Below are 16,451 nucleotides of genomic sequence, written 5' to 3'. Positions count from 1 at the left end.
GCTTGTGCTTTAAGCTAAGGGTGTAAACTTCCAGTTTTAGTGGTCATGTTGATGACAAGGCATTTTTGTGCAAGTTTGCCAACTTCTATTTACATCATAAGACCTCAAATTTGGGAAAAGACCAAAAAAAAAAATCTATATATATGTATATATATATATAGAGAGAGAGATATTTTCTTTTATTTTTTTAAATAATTTCCAATCTACATTCACTTATCAATGCTCAATGAAAATGTCAGACTTTGATTCTGCTTTTAGTATCTGTGTCATTTTTTCAAATAATCATATGTTATTAGTCTGTGATATATCTAATTTCTTCCATCCCCTGTTAAAATATCAAATTTTCTATGTTACAAGCCATTTATGTTAACTAAAGGAGATTTTACACATAAATCTACTTGAATATTAAAACACTGATAAACAAATCATTTTACATGCTGAGGCAGTAACATAAAAAAATATTTTCTTTGCTTTTTTGTCACAGTTAAGGAATTAACTGATCCACTTTTTTTTTTTTACTTCCAATACCAATATCTGTGGTTTAGTATCGGTCTGTATCAATCCGATACAGAAAAACAGTGCTGAATTGACTTAAAAAGTTTCCTTTTTTTAAAACAAGACATAAATGTACTGAATTAATGTTGTTATGCACCAGTACAGCACACTTGAATACACCTATAGCTTTATAGGTTTGGTCAAACACGTAAAAACAACACACCTTTGAAGTCTATTAGAGGGGAAGTCTAACTAAGCAATAAGTGGTGAGGGTCTGACAATGAGTTTGGTAGACTAGAATAAAACTGTCAGGTCTGAAGCTTGTGTATTTATTTCAGAAAATATATTTTCTGAAAAGCACAGCTTTAATAGGTTGATTTTTAGAATGAGTTATTGGGTATATCTTTGACACCATCAGGGCTTTGCTTCATCTCAGGTCTTGCTGGCAGCAGGAAGTTTCATCACACAGGCATGTTTAAAACCGCCGCAACAAGAGGGAGATTTTAATCTGGCTTCAGAAGTCTGTATTTTACAAAGTAATCTTTTTTCTGGCTTCTGCATGTTTCTGAAACAAGAACAAATTTCAAATGAAATAAAATAAATATGGATTTGCGTATAAAATCTTTCTAAAATGAGATTGTTACCAATTTAAACAATATTTTTTCTCTTTGGGAACCTTGCATTAAGTTTGAAAATAATCCTGACCCTGTTAGACTTTGGATGTCATTTAGACTTTTTACAGATCAGGGGTTTCATTTCTGCTATTATTCTTCTAAAATTGCACATTTCAAACTTTTTCAGCACTTTCATGAGCTGACACATAAAAACAAAAAAAAAAAAACATACTTTATGTAACTTCTTTTATTTCCATCTATTTCATGACTAAGCAGAATTGCCATGTCTTGCTTTATAAAGACGGCAGAGCGCTTCGCATACTCTGTGGCGACTTGGTAAAGCGGCACATTTTCAGGAGGGTTACCGAATGAGGAAGTTGCTTCTGATTCAGTTTCACACACACAATCAGTCTGGTATTCTGAGGAAACCTAACTGACCTCTATTTGTTGCCCTCTGCGTTGCAGCAAGGACCCAGTATTGCCGAGATGATGGTATCTCTGGGCCCCGCAGAGATCAGACATCGATTCCAGAAGCTTCTGCTGCCTCCAGATTCCTGTTAAAGATGCTTCACAGATAACCTCTCACTCTGTTAACTGTTCTGTATGTTGAGAAATACAAAACTTACATCAAACTTGATTACTCTGTCAAACTTGAAAGAGACTCAGCTGACTAAACATTATAAATATTTGATGATTTTGTTAGGTGTCTTATAAGATTTCTATGTTTTGTTTGTAGAAAAAGTGCCTGACTCTATGCACACCTGGATGGGAAGTACCTTGCTGTTTTTTTATGTAAATGTTTTACTTCAGAAAAATAACGTGTGCATGCTCCACTGATTCGAGATGGATGGAATAAGTTGTTTTAATTTGACAATATTAACAAGAATAATGACAAACTGTTTTATTGTGACTGTTTTCTGGCTTTTGAAGGCTATATAATGCAGTAATCTCTTGTCTTTTTTTAGATGTTGCATCATATTTATTACCCCAGAGGAACAGGAAGTTGTGAATTACAGATAAATAAAAAGTTCACTGAAACTGTGAAAAACTTTGAAAAAAGGTAAAATAATAAAGAAAATGCTTCAGTTGGAGTCCTTCTATGGGAATTCTCTCAGGCGTCCATTTGTGTCTCATTTTCCACTCTGACTCAGTGTGCTCCAAACAAGTTTGCTATATATATGTTTTTTATTTAGTTATTTTTTTAAGTTTCTGATTAGGTCACAACAGCAACAACAATAACAACAAAAACTAGCATCAATAGTTGCATTTCAAACTCTTATCTCAAAATATACAAGACTAATATTCCAGATGCATGCCAAGTATTTACATCTGCTGTGAAAGTTTAAAAAAAACATACTATTTCCTCACTTTTTGGCTTTAAATCAGATTTATGCCATTCAAGAGTATCACAAACAATCCTTCCTGTTCTAAAGGCCAAAGTAATGAGATAATTTTGTTGCTGTCCACAAATTCAGAAATCTACATGAATTAGGATCACTAAGCCTTTTCTTACAAATGATGGCATGCTTTGAAAGCTTCAGATATGTTGATTTATTATTTTAAAGCAACTCCAACCTCATTTTGGAGACATGTTATAAGATTTAATGTTTTAACATTAAAATTTTATTACACAATTTTCTCTCTGACCTGCCTGTGGTCTTTCTTGGTCTTCATCCTGTTTGTTGACTAATATTCTGTTAATAGTTCTTCACATAGCAGCTTTATTTATACTGATAGTATATTGCACACTGGAAGATTCTGTTTAGTTTTATGACTTTTAAAAATAATATAATTAAGTTTGGATGTTATTTATTGCTGTCATTAGGACTGAACACAAATGTCACACTTTCAGATTTGCATACCACAGAAAATGTATAATACTATTTTTGTTGCTATTACTACTGTATGATAATATTTCTATTAAACTGTCAAAAAGATTGGTCTATGTCATTTTTTTTTTTTTTTGCCAAAAGTACTTTTGGCAAAAAATAAATAAATAAATAAATAAATCACCACTTCTTTCTTTCCTAAAGATGTTTTAAGCTAAATAAATAGATAATTTTAAAAAAAATCATTTTTGGCAAAATAAATAAATGACTTGGGCCATTGCTTTAGAAAGGTATGTGTATATTTTTACTTTCTGCTGTACTCCGAGACAGTTATATAGATTAAAAATGCTTTAATTTGCAAACTGTGTTTTTGATATTATCATGTATCGTCAAAGTTAGGGGCATATGCTTAGACTTAAAGAAAATACACAAATACACTTTTGAGGTTTAACCCTTTTTATGAAGAATATGTTTTTTAAACAACAGGAACGGTTTACGGTATTATGTTGATTTAGACGAGCATTTTCGTCTAAATCGAAAATGGGGTGGAGTATGTTGGAGGGTGTAACATTTAACTTGGTCGGAGCGGCAGAAGTGTGACTGAAGGTGCGTGAGTGTCACATGTCACCATAAACAAGCGACTGTTTGACACCTCCGCTTCAACCCTCAGAGAGACGCTCCCAGGTCAGCAGCTGTCTCCGGACCGGTGGAGGAATTTGGGCGGCCATGGCGAATGATGACAGCCGGGACACTTTGGAGTCGTGGCTCAGTAAGTTAAAAATAAAGCGAGAAAGGGTTAAGTTGTGGTTTTCAGCTACTCGTTTGCAGAAGAGACAGAGCTCTTAGCTTGCATCTCGTCACTTACCTCCCTCTAACTGTAGCTGTTGAACGTCATCCTAACCGTCAGCATTTGAGCTCTGGGATCCTACTAGCTCATTTTATGTACTGGTTTAATGCTCGGTCGTGTTTGGCTATTTTTACATTAGTTTAATTTGCTAAAAAATTAGTCTTGGTACAAACTTTTAGCTTCAACAGGAAGTTGTTGAGGTCCCGCGCGTGCCCGAGATGCGCTCCAGCGGTTTTGTCTGTGCCCGACTGTGCGCGAGCTCTAACAAATTAAATTATTAATTAATTTAATATCTGGCGACAAGAAATCCACTCAAAGTGTTTTCAGTAATTTCCTGCACTTGTGCATAGGTAAGCACAGCTTACAGAGTAAACAAACCATATTTACCGTAACTAAATACACTTAGTGAAGAAATTCATGAATGCCTTCATTCAGTCCTCAGATTAAAATATCTAGATAGAAACTGAACTTGGTTTGAGAAACAGTGGGATTTTTTAAGTTCATTTAATTCAGTTCTGTTTATTTAAATCGAACGAACACTCAAAACACTTTACAAAAATGAGTGAATCTTTATTCATAAACAAAAATGTCAAACATACAGTTTCTATTAACATGGACAGAATCACATTCACAGGCATACTTAGCAGTCAAGTTTAGTTTATCATACCAAAGCAGTAAAAATTTGTCTAACTGATTCAGCCGTTAACTTTGCCGCAATCCCTCATAATAAGCAAGCCTGTGGCAAGAAGCAAAAAGGAACAACTGTGTTTTAACAGGAAGAACCCTTCAGTGGACAGGCCCAGTATAAACTGTCATCCTTTGCCTTAATTTTGTCATGTAAACAGTACTGGATTAAAAGTTCTCCCAAAACATAAGACTATTTATGAAAAAGCTCACTTAAATGCCTCTGATTTGATGGGTGGTTTTGGGTCATGGTGCCCTTTGGATAGCGTTTCTGTTGAACTCCTCCTTAAACGGCAGTATAAGACAAGACTGCAAACAGAAATCACCTCTGAAAGCTGGAATCTGGTAGAAAGTATATTTTACTTTGAACGTAATGCTCCTGTTCATTATTCCTGTTCAATAGACTAAATAAACAATCAATTGATTCCATTAAGCTTAAAAAAAAAGATTTGGAGCATATTGTCGTAATATTTCAAACACACTTGTCAACATCCAGAGGAATACCACCGATCCATTTTCTTTTTCTGATATCGATACAGATATCTGAGGTTTAGTATCGGCAGATGCAGAAAAACAGAGCTGGACTGGCTTAAAATGTTTCTCTTTTTTTAAAACACAGACATAAAGGTACTGAATTACACATTTATTTGATAACTCTACACCAGTACAGCACACTTATAGTTGATACACTAATAGCTTAACAAGCTTGGTCTAACATTTTGCACAGTTTATTTTTAATTTGTTAAAATAAACTTCAACAGACCTTCTATCAAATGGCTCAGAAAGTGTAATTAGGAAATCTAAATATAATGTAGAATAAATAATACAGCGTGATGTCGCTCCGTTTTTTTTTTTCTTTATATATATCGAGACAGAAACATGTATCAATATGGGACCAGTGTGTTGCTACCTAATGGCCTATTTCGCATGTCAAAGTTTCATTGGACAACTTGGAATCTCACATTGCCTTCCAAAGTCCTAAAGGTCACAGTAAATAGATCAAATTGAATCTAATATTTCACGGCAGCTTTTATCTGTTTCACTCGGGCTGAACATTAGAAAATCTTGCGATAGTATTGGTTAATATTGTGATGACAATATCGGTTTAGATATGCTTATTTTCGCCTTTCCTCTCTTTCTCATTTGTGCTTTCTTCACTCTGACCTTCAGCACTTTGGGCAATGTCATTTGTTGTCTGGTGGGAACCTGTGCTACCATGAGCCGTTGTTCAGCTGGGTAAATATTTCTTTAGCATGAAAATTGCAAGTTCACAATTGTGATATATTAGCCAACAATTATTGCAGTCCAAACAGTTGTTTTCAGTTTGAATACTGCACTCTCTGATCCTGCGATCATGATCTATTTGCGTTGTATTGTGCCTTATGTTTGACAATAAACTTGTTTTTTCATGTCTTTTTTTGTTGCTCGCTTTGACATTGTGATGAGCTACAATCTCTGATTGAGTTTGAAGGTTTTGATTTTGGACTAAATGCATGTTGCTCTTGCAAAAGACAAACTTCGTAGAGATTTACAAAGATCTGCTGTGGTTCCCTGCCTTGGTGGGAACCACAGCAAGCTAAGCTAAGCATTCTCTTAGCTTAAGATGATAGTTTGCATTTTTCTTGGCATGGTGCCTTCATCTCTCATAACATATAGCTAGGGTTTTCTGAATTTCTCATGTTAATATCATGTTTTTTAGTTTTTTATTTGCTTATAAAGGTGTTTTCCCTGTATCTCCACTAACTTTGACAGACTTTTTCTTTGTCCTCTTTGCAATTCAATGCGGCATGGGTGCTGTGACATGAACACAAATCACTAACAGGAAATTTATGGTCGATTTTTGTTGCTGATTTGTCAATTACAACAGACACACTTTTTGTTTAGTTTTTTTTTTTTCTCCAAAAATACAGCTTCCTGATTATTCGTGCACACTTTTACTTCCTCAAACGCTGCTTTTCTGAGTTTTTGATTTAAGAAAATTGAATAAGCTCTGTTTAGTTAAGGCATTTTTAGTTAGCTTTATTAAGTAAATAATAATAATTTATTAAGAATGACCACAGGACCTTCTTGCTGCAAGGCAACAACTCTACCAACTGTGCCACTGTGCAGCCCGTCTGACAGGGAAGATGGAAAAAGTTTAGAAGAATCAAGAGAATCGGCTACAGCAAATCAGAGTATTAAACAAGAAAGCTAGCACAAACCTTTCCCGGTTGAAATCATGATGATTATCCGTTTTCCATCTGGTGAAACGAGTGCACTAACAGACAGAACGCCACTTAAAGAATTTTGCCGTAAAACACATCTGTTTGTCTTTTATGCTCAGTAAGTTGTCATCTGTTTGTATTTAACTCACTTATTTTGTATAATTTGATCAGACAAGGCTACGGATCCACATAATCAGGAGGACAGATGGGACTGCATCGAAGGTTTCTACAAGCTGGTCATCCAAGAGACCGATGGGTAAGCGGTTTTCTTTATCTCACATTTTTAAAACTAGCCTCAGAGGGTCTCCTCTCTGCTGGTTTTAGGCACCAGCTTGAGTTTTGAGGGCAGACCAGTTGCTTTTGGTGGTTATTTCATCACCACCAAGGCATTGGGGAAACGGTTGCTTCACAGGTTTTGACCATAGTTTCTGTTGCAGCACTTAGACGTGGTGTAACTGTCAAAAGAGAGGGGAACTCTTCTCACAATGCTAATTCAGAGACTTTTCCTGTCTTTTAGGAATTTAGATCCCACTTCTCTTTTGCATATCACAATTTCTGAGCACAGAGTTGCTACGTGACCAGCTCACTTGTTTCAATGCGATGTCATGTTTTATTTGTATATTTTTTCAGGCCTCAGATAGCTCTGCGTCTTCTTGCCCATAAAGTCCAGTCCCCGCAGGAGAAGGAGGCTCTGCAGGCGCTCACTGTTAGTACTCAAACTCTTTACTCAGATTAGTAGGCTTGCAATTATTCATCCCACAGGCAGATTTACAGTAATTAAAAAATATGTATATATATTTCAGCAAATGTTTAAAAGCGTTTGATTGCTCTGATGCCAATAAATGCTTCTAAAAAGGTTATCAGTAAGCGCATAAATACTTATTGACATTCAGATTTCTTTAAAATGAAAATAAAAACTGAAGAAAAAAACTGCAATTATGTCTTTAGTGGAACTGCCTCTGTCAGTAACAAACTTTTAGAATTTGTTTATTAATTCAACCAAAATCTGCCAAATTTGTCTTTCTTTTGATGCTTTGTAGCATGTTTTCATACCAAAACGGGTATTTATCTTTGCCAAATTCCTATTTTTAAAAATTCCTTTGTTTATTTTATTTAAATGTAAATTCTTCCCCTTTTAATATCTAAACAAACTGGTCCTGTTTGGTTTATATAGTGTTCATCTGTTTAAATAGTGGACCGTTTTAGACTTCATGCTGCATTTTTAAAGTTTCTTTAAAAGACGTGCTCACTTCACTTAGAGAACAGTTGTCTTTGTGTTAACCGTAGGGGAGGGAGCGTTGTCTTGTGAGTAAAATGTGTCATTTCACAATTTAACCACATGAAAATGTGAGACATTGGCGATTAATTCTGCAGTCAGACCCACTGTGAAATCTATCCAGGGCTTCAGTCTGTAAGTTGCCATGAAATGCAACATTTCAAGGGTCATGTGCTTCATATCATCTGACATGTAAGGGGTGGTTAACCGCAAGTTAGTGATGAACAATAAACTGATTGATCTCTTGTTTTTTTCTGTTTCATTTTCAATTTTCTTGTCTTATTTTTTTTTGGTGTTTTCCAGGTTCTGGAGGCATGCATGAACAACTGTGGGAGGAGGTTCCACAGCGAGGCTGCCAAGTTTCGCTTTCTAAATGAGCTTATTAAAATCTTAACACCAAAGGTACCACTTGCCTCAGACTTATCTTTCAGTATTGAAATCAACTATGATTCACGTTATGAATCCTAATTTCTGTGATAAGCCGCCTGTGATATCTGATATATATGTATATTTCTTTAGAATTCTCTTGCTAAGAATTTATCAGATGCAAGTTCTGCAGCAGCATGCATTTCTTTTTATTTAAGCTGCTTTATTGGTACTATGAGCTTTGAAGATTTAGACAAGGAGTTCTTAACACCATATTTGGCCATTTAAGTAGCAAGATTTGCTTTCGATTATTTTGTTTACCTTTAAAGCACCTGAAAAAAAAAAGATTTAATCCTTGTTTTAAACATGGTGTGGTCTGCTTTGTTTTTTTTTTAACTTCCTTACATATGAAGGTCTTTCCACAATGCAAACTCCAAGTACATACCAAGTAAATTGTAAAATTAAATTCAGTGCCCTGAAAAGCAATTCACAACCCTTTAAATGTTTCACATTAAATTCAAAAATGTTAGCTGGCATTTCATGCTGGAGTCTAATACAAAGTAAAGCATAACTGTGAAAAGGAGCATTCAACTGCTTTTATTTGGATACCCTGTCAGACGTCATCCAAGCATATCTATAAAAATATGAAGTTTCTCCATCTCTTCCGCTGCCACTCCTGCTGTCTAAAGAAACACACCTCTCCCGGTCAAAAACAACCAGTCAGCGCCAGGAGGAGGGTCTTAGTGCTGTCAGCCACCTCGTGAATGCGCTACTAAATGCGCTGATGGTGAAGAAACGTTACAGGAAAATCATTTATCCGGTATCGTTTGCTTAACGGCCATGCTAACTAGTTTTACCATTCACTACAGGCTCTACTCTCATGGGAGAAGCTGTATCGTAGCACCAGGGCTTGATTGACAGCAGTTTACTTGTGTTTAAATTGATTTGATGTTCTGAAACAGTAGGTCAAAATGGCAGACAAGAGATCCATGGTAACTCGGGAGGAGCTGCACTTCACAAATCTGGCTTTTCTGGAGGAGTTGCATGAAATTGACAAGCAAAATGTAATTGCAAATAGATGACAGGTTGGATCTTTATTTTACTTTGTTTCTTTGTACAGTATTTTGGCACCTGGAGTCCACAGAAAGTTAAAGACAGAGTGACAGAGGTCCTCTATGGCTGGACCCTGTGGCTCAAAGAAGAACCAAAGATTCAGGAAGCGTACAACATGCTGAAAAAACAAGGTGACTCAGAACACAAACACACAGGAAATCACTACACTAGGATCGCTGGCTCAAAAAACAAAAAAAACAAACTTCATTTAAATATGTTTCTATCTCTGAAATGATCTAAGCTTTACTTTTTCTTCTATATTAGGTATCGTAAAGACAGACCCGAAACTACCAGACACACTAATCATGGCTCCTCCCCCTCAAAGAACCACAGAATCCGTTTTTGATCAGGAGGATAAAGCCAAGGTCAGCGTCTGACAATGTATAGTTATATGCCTTTTGAATGTCCATGTAGCTAATATGTCTGTCCTTTATCAGCTCCTAGCAAGATTATTGAAAAGTGGCCGCCCAGAAGACCTGGAAACGGCCAACAGGCTCATTAAAAGCACAATGAAAGAGGTGAGGAGTGAGGTGGTGCTGCTGGCTGCCTTGATGATTGTCTGAACTGATTGTTATCGACGTGTGTTTATAGGAGCAGGAAAGGGCTGAGAAAGTGGCAAAGCGCGAGTCAACTCTAGCGGAGGTGGAAAGCAGCACTAAGCAGCTCAGAGAGCTACTAGAGCAGCAAATAGTGGCTGAAACGTCATTACAGCCCAGCGACGACGTGAAGGTACGCTGGAGGACCTGGTCAAGATTTCAGTCTGGATACAGATGGAAAGGCAAAGGAGCTCAGTTTTTTTTTAATTCAGTTTATTTGTCAAATATATATATAAAAAAACCCACAAAGTTTACAAAAGTTACACGCTGTAGCTTTAAGTTGTTTTTTTTCCCATACAAACATGTAGCCAGAGCACTGCAGTCTCATGATATCACTGTGTGATCTGTCAGTGTTCCAGCATCTTGTGATTTCAAGAATGTTTTGGATTTTATCATTTTTCTAACGACCATAAATATTTGGAAGTATTGGGGTCAGGTGTCTGCCCAGGAAGTTAATTTATCTTCCTCTAGTAAAGCATGGGATTTTGATTTCATTTTTTTCTGTGTGTTCTTTTGGCCAGTCACAGCAACAAATTTTGCTGGATATAATTTGTCCCAGTGGTTATCGCGATAAACGATAGAATCGTTGTTTTAAGACTATTTTTAAGTAATAAATGGCACAATAATGCATTCTCAAAGATCAATAAACTTTTAAAGTCTAATGAATGCTTAACTCTCAAACTGGAAAATATCCAAAATAAATAAACAAAACAAAGGAAACGACAAATAGAATAAATTGTGATGTTTCTATAACCAGAATTATCAAAAAAAAATGTCTAGTTGAGACCAAAGCACCAGACTGAAGACTTTTATCATGCAGTTTTTTCTCTCTTTCATGTGTAGAAAGAGAGAAGAGAGAAAAACAATAAAGTCATGCAAATGGAAATTACTCAGCTCATTTTAATTTATCATGTGATTAATTGATTTATTGCTGAATGTGACAAGCATAGTATTCCTTGATTTTTCCTTCCTTGCTGCATTCCTTCTTTCTTTCGTTATGCCCTTCCTTCCTTTCATCCTCTCCTTGTTCTTTCTTTCTTTTCTTTGTCCTTTCTTTATTTCCTTTCTTTTGTCCTACCTCCCTTGCTTCCTTCCTCCTGTTTTTCGTTCCTTCCCAGTGTTGGATGTTATTTCTTTTGTATACAACATGACTTTCAGTGTCTGTCCTGCATCGGTCTCTCTCCCTATGTATAGCTCTGCTGCCTGTAACATTAAATCTCTGTGATAAACTAGGAGCTCTATGAGCGATGTGACCGACTGCGGCCCAGCTTGTTCAGGCTGGCCAGCGACACGACGGATGACGACGCGGCTCTAGTGCAGATCCTGGCGGCAAATGACGAGCTGACCCTGGCGGTGAATGCCTACAAAGACGTGATGGCGAGAGGAACATGTAACTTGGGAAGACCAAGAAGTAAAAGTGAAGAAGTGACAAGCCAAAGCATGAGTAAGACCTGATTTGGTGTCTATTGTCTTTTGGGTCTGTCTTTGTTGCATATCTACAGACGTCGTTTGGATGTTTGTTCAGGTTCGACGAACCGCAGAAAGATTAAGAGCTACCATCTCATCGACCTATCAGCTCTGGACTCTCCACAGACCCAAAGGAAAGCTGATTCATCGTCTCAGTTTGAATCTTCTTCGCCTGTTTTCCACTCTCATTTGGAGGACAGCTTTTTTCCAGCACCAGAGCAGGACTTTGGTAAGATGTCACTTGAAGCATTTGTTGCAATATATCAATGATTAGGAAGACAGTTCCTTATTTATAGTCATGTTGTGTAAATTACAGAGTTTGCTGATTTAGACACGAAGCAAATCCAGCAGAATCCAAAGTCGTATTATGAGGAACTAATGCAGGTGAAATCTCAATATAAGTCTAAAGATAAAGATTTAAGCATATCTTTTTATTATTATAAGATGGCATAACAAAAATGTTTGCTCTTATTTCTTAGATTGACAAAGGCTTTCAGATGACTAATGGTAATCAGAATGGAGGGAGAGAAATTTTCCTGAGAGCCCGTGGATGTGAAGGAAACAATGATTCATCAGACGGAACAAATACCTGGTAAGAAAAGACTGTTATCATTGTTGATAGAAACTCCTAAGGAGTCCTGTTTTATTTTAAGAGAAACAGGGTCAACCAAAAACATAGTGTCCTCAGTCAGAGGCATCTTCAAATGTGCTGTAATACAGACCGCTAAAGGAGCTCCTTCCTGCCCACAGACATCATCCTCTAAGAAGAACCTTGGATAATATGAGTTACAACAACATTTAATATCCCTTTGGGATCAATAACAATTTTTTAAATTGAACTTTGAATACAAAGCGAATTGGCGTTTCCTATAAGCCAAATGTCTCATTTTCAGTTTTATAATATTAATTTTAAAAATGATTATGGAACTAGTTAACAAATAGCATGGAAAGATAAAAGTGTATACCGTATAAACAAAATGAGTAATTTCACTCACACTATCACATGCTCTGCTTTGATTTTTCCTGTTACTGTTTGTGCTATCAGGTCAAACTCCCCGACTAAGCAGTTTCCCGGATTGGAATCCTTTAAACAACCAAATAGAGACTTTGGATCGCCGCTCATACTGCAGGAGAGCCGCCATCCGTCTCCATCGCTGAAGGACATCTTTGTTCCTTTAGAAAGTATCAGATCCAGTACGTCTCCTCCGGTTTGCACAGTTTGCAGCTAAGAATGAAAAATCTCCAAAGAGCCTAGGGTTTAAACGTGTAAATGATCTTATCTTCCTCCTGAATACAAAGCGAAGCAACGCAGATGGCTCTATCGTTATTTACAAAATCCAAAACGTAAAAAGATCGTGAAAAACATCAGAATTAATTTCTTTTGCCATTACAATATTTGCTTAGTTTCTTCAGTAACTTACAAACTCAGTTTTTGTATTTCTGAATTTTTTCATCTGTTTTTTTTTTGTTTTTTTTCTTATGTGTTGTAGGTCAGTTGGAGCCAATCACGTTGTACAACACGGCTGGGATCCACGTGTCCCTCCATTTTGCCAAAGACTGTCCGTCAGGTCATCCAGGTGTGGCGGTGGCCGTCATGTCCGCAGTGAACACATCTGCACTCGACGTAAAGGATTTTGTGTTTCAAGTCGCCGTCCCTAAGGTAAAAAAATAAAACGGGTCACACTGTTATATCCAAAATGATGATGGGGGTCTATCAACTTAAAGACTTGTAGTTTTTATTGAGTTAATTCTTAGTCGTTACTTCATTGTTGAGTCTTTAAAGCTGCTGTGACATAGTTCCTTATCTTGCCATGTTTGTTCGGTTAATTTAGGTGAGTATAAATTAGGGTTGTCAATTTTGCCACATGCAATTAATCAGAAAAATTTATTGTGTTAATTTTACATAATGCAGATTAATCAGACTACCTGTTTTGATCTTAAAGCCTCTCTGTCTTGCGGAGGGTTACCTAATTTACTGCAGCGCTCTGTGACACAACAGCGAAACGTGAAAGTTTTCCGTGACAGCAACAAATGAAAGTTTTTCAACTTTCTTCTTATTGTGTCTTTTGTCTTACAATCGTCCAAATTCAGTTTTTTTTTAAGCACACACTGCACAATATACTGCAATGGTACAAGGACTGGATAAATAAGTGCAGCAAAAGTCTTAAAACTGCCTCTAATATATATTTTTTTATTTTGTTTTGACCTACTTCTTTTTGGTCATCCATATTCTAGTGTTCGTTCCTAAACTGAGAACATTGCTGATTGTGACGTTAACTCTGACTTCAGAGCATGCTGGTGAAGCTTCAGCCGGCCTCCCAGACTCGGCTTCCTCCGTACAACCCTCTGCTGCCTCCACCTGCAGTCTCACAAGTCCTGCTGTTAGCCAATCCTGAAAGTGTGAGTAGAAAAGAGTCTGCTTGTTTCTGCTTGTGCACACCCAAAGTATACAAATTAGGATTTCATGCTTATTTTTCTAACCTGTCTGTAAATTATATCTTTAGTAAAAGTATGCAAATGAAATAGAAGAGCAGAAATAACCTTTATTGTGACTCAGTGGGGAAATGGTTGATTTGCGCTCAAGAAGCCTGGATGTTTGAGTTGTATCAAAAGTATAGCTGCGTTTCCAATACAAATTAAGCAAATTTATTTTGCAAGGAGTTTGAATGATTTGTATCTCATAAAATCCTGTCCTATTGTCACTTTTCAACCAATATTTTTCTTGTGTGTGAATTTATATGATTATAACATGGCTGTTTTTTAAAATTATTATTCTTTTTTCTGTTCTTTCAGCGTAAAGTTCGGCTACGCTACAAGCTGACCCTGACGCACGGTGACCAGCGGCTCGTCGAAGCAGGAGAGATCGAGACCTTTCCCAACTGGACGATTTTGACTGGACAAAAATAGAAATAAAAAATAAATAAATAAATACACAAACTCAAGAATCTCACTCTGCTGGAGCTATAATGCAAACAGTGTAGGCAAAGGGAGCAAAATGAACTAACTGGGAAAATAACAAAGCCACTAAATTGAGGGTGAGGTTCATGTGGAATAAAGCAATGTAGCAGCGATGAATTTTCAACTGTTTAGTGCTTCAGTTCTCAGGTGTTAAAGGTACAGTCACTGCTTTTTGTTATGTTGAAAACACAAAAACGTTCTGTTGAAGACAATCTGTTGCTTCCTATTCACCTGTATTGTAGGAATTTTATATTTTTATTAGATTGATATAAATTAAAACAAATAATCTGTAGTTCACCTGTAATGCAGTCCACTGACCACAAGAGGGCGCGTTTCAGTTCACAGGCTGCGGCAAAACCTCACTCACAGAGTTTTATTAGTCTTATGAATGTCTGTGCCTAATGCTTGATGAACATTAGACCTCTTTTTAAACAAGTCTGGAATAAAATTCAACCATCAATATTTATTAGGCAATAATAGATAATTATTGAAGCTGTTTTAAAATTAAAAAATGCCTTAATTGTTGCTATTATGAGCTCTATGGGCTTTTTATCCAGCTGGGAATTCTTCTGTTACTGCTGTGACTGTTGCTACATGTTCTGACCTGATCTTATGATATACAAATTACTGGTTACAGATGTGCACATTAAAACTTTTTCATTTCCCTACTTTACAAAAAAAAGATTAAAGTGTATTTACTGAGGAAATTGGATGTTTCATAATGGTGGGAAAGTATGTTACTTTCTTGTCATTTGGTCCGTAAAACCTTATAAAATTAGTATTTAAGAAATTAAGAGTTAAGAAAATTTTGAAAAAAAAAGAAAGAAAATGAGGTGAAACTGTGAAATTCTGTAATTGTGTCAGAACTGGTAATTATTGCTATTCTTACCCATGTGGAAACTCAATTCATTTTTTTTTACTGTTGAAAATATTTGCAGCCAAACCACAACACTGTTGTCATCATCACCATAGTATTATCTTATTGGCAATCGCATATATTTTGAAGCTGAAATTTGCCAATGAAAAGGCAGTGGTTTTATAAACAAAAAGATCGATCTGTGCATTGTTTTTCTTCTATAAACTTTAGATTATTAGTAAAAGCATAATATGCTATCAGTTGTTTTATTATTGAATGTTTTTTTTTGTCCGATGTAGTCTGATATTGTAACAAAATTTTCAAATTCATTCTTTATAGTCTTTTAACATTGATATAAAGCTTGCCTTTTTAAATTTTTTTATCCAAAATCTCTGATATTCGTCTCATTTTATTGAATCATTTGACCATTTCAAAGAAACTGCAGCAAACATCAGATGCCAATGTATGCTGATATATTGCATACAGGAAGGTCGCAAAGTATTTCAAAAATATTGTGCAGTACTTTTGCTGTATAAATAGTGCTTTATAAATAAATTGACATTGACATTAACAATGAAAAGAAAACCTTCTAGAGATATAATATCTAATAAATTCTCTTAGATTTGTATATTACAAAGTCAAGTAAAGTCAACGCTCATTGTCAGAGCCGGCTCAAGACATATGCAAGTTAAGCAGCTTCTGGGGCTGCAAGAGCACCAAGCTTGCTTAATTTTATATATGTATACAGATATATAAAATAACATTGAATAATACAAACTAAATGCTATTACACATGGAAAAACAATTTCTAAATTATTTTTAGAGTTGTTACACTAATACTAGGTTAATCTCTTCCTGATGTTGGCTGCTGCCACTGTTTGGGGAAATATAAAATATCAAACTTATTAACTTGTTTACTGTAAATTTAGTGTTTATTAACTGATGTTACTTTCAAATAATTAAAATAATATGGCATATTTAAATACCACTCTGAATTTAAATTTTTTGTTTTTAGATCGCTACTCCTCAGGTTAAAAACAAACTGCCATAATAACACTGCCAGTGTTACACTGGTATGATGTACGCTGATTACATCTGGCGTGACATGTTGGAATTGGGGGGCCCAAATGAAAATCTGCTTAGGGC

The 16,451-nt window shown here is 35.9% G+C and overlaps 2 protein-coding genes across 2 annotated transcripts in view; both read left to right on the top strand.

Moving 5' to 3' along the window:
- Positions 1-3,039, top strand: part of ears2 (glutamyl-tRNA synthetase 2, mitochondrial) — a 10,793-nt gene extending 7,754 nt beyond the window's left edge. The window contains exon 10 of the mRNA XM_007549695.2: positions 1,575-3,039. Within this exon, the coding sequence (XP_007549757.1) occupies positions 1,575-1,670 (96 nt within the window). The 3' untranslated portion in view covers positions 1,671-3,039. The remainder of the gene's footprint in view (positions 1-1,574) is intronic.
- A 480-nt stretch (positions 3,040-3,519) lies between these two features.
- LOC103136438 (ADP-ribosylation factor-binding protein GGA3-like) lies at positions 3,520-15,560 on the top strand. Its single transcript, XM_007549694.2, has 16 exons — positions 3,520-3,707; positions 6,845-6,929; positions 7,304-7,379; positions 8,253-8,351; positions 9,436-9,559; positions 9,693-9,793; positions 9,866-9,946; positions 10,020-10,157; positions 11,258-11,468; positions 11,550-11,720; positions 11,808-11,875; positions 11,971-12,083; positions 12,537-12,685; positions 12,982-13,151; positions 13,781-13,891; positions 14,285-15,560. Exons 1-16 carry the CDS (start codon positions 3,665-3,667, stop codon positions 14,396-14,398), a joined length of 1,854 nt encoding a protein of 617 aa, XP_007549756.1. The 5' UTR covers positions 3,520-3,664; the 3' UTR covers positions 14,399-15,560.
- The last annotated feature ends 891 nt before the right edge of the window (positions 15,561-16,451 follow it).

The sequence above is a fragment of the Poecilia formosa genome, unplaced genomic scaffold (genome assembly GCF_000485575.1).
Source record: "Poecilia formosa unplaced genomic scaffold, Poecilia_formosa-5.1.2 Scaffold32, whole genome shotgun sequence".
NCBI classification, from domain to species: Eukaryota; Metazoa; Chordata; class Actinopteri; order Cyprinodontiformes; family Poeciliidae; genus Poecilia; species Poecilia formosa.
The sequence above is the reverse complement of the archived record's forward strand: the minus strand, read 5'-3'. Positions and strand labels throughout refer to the sequence as shown.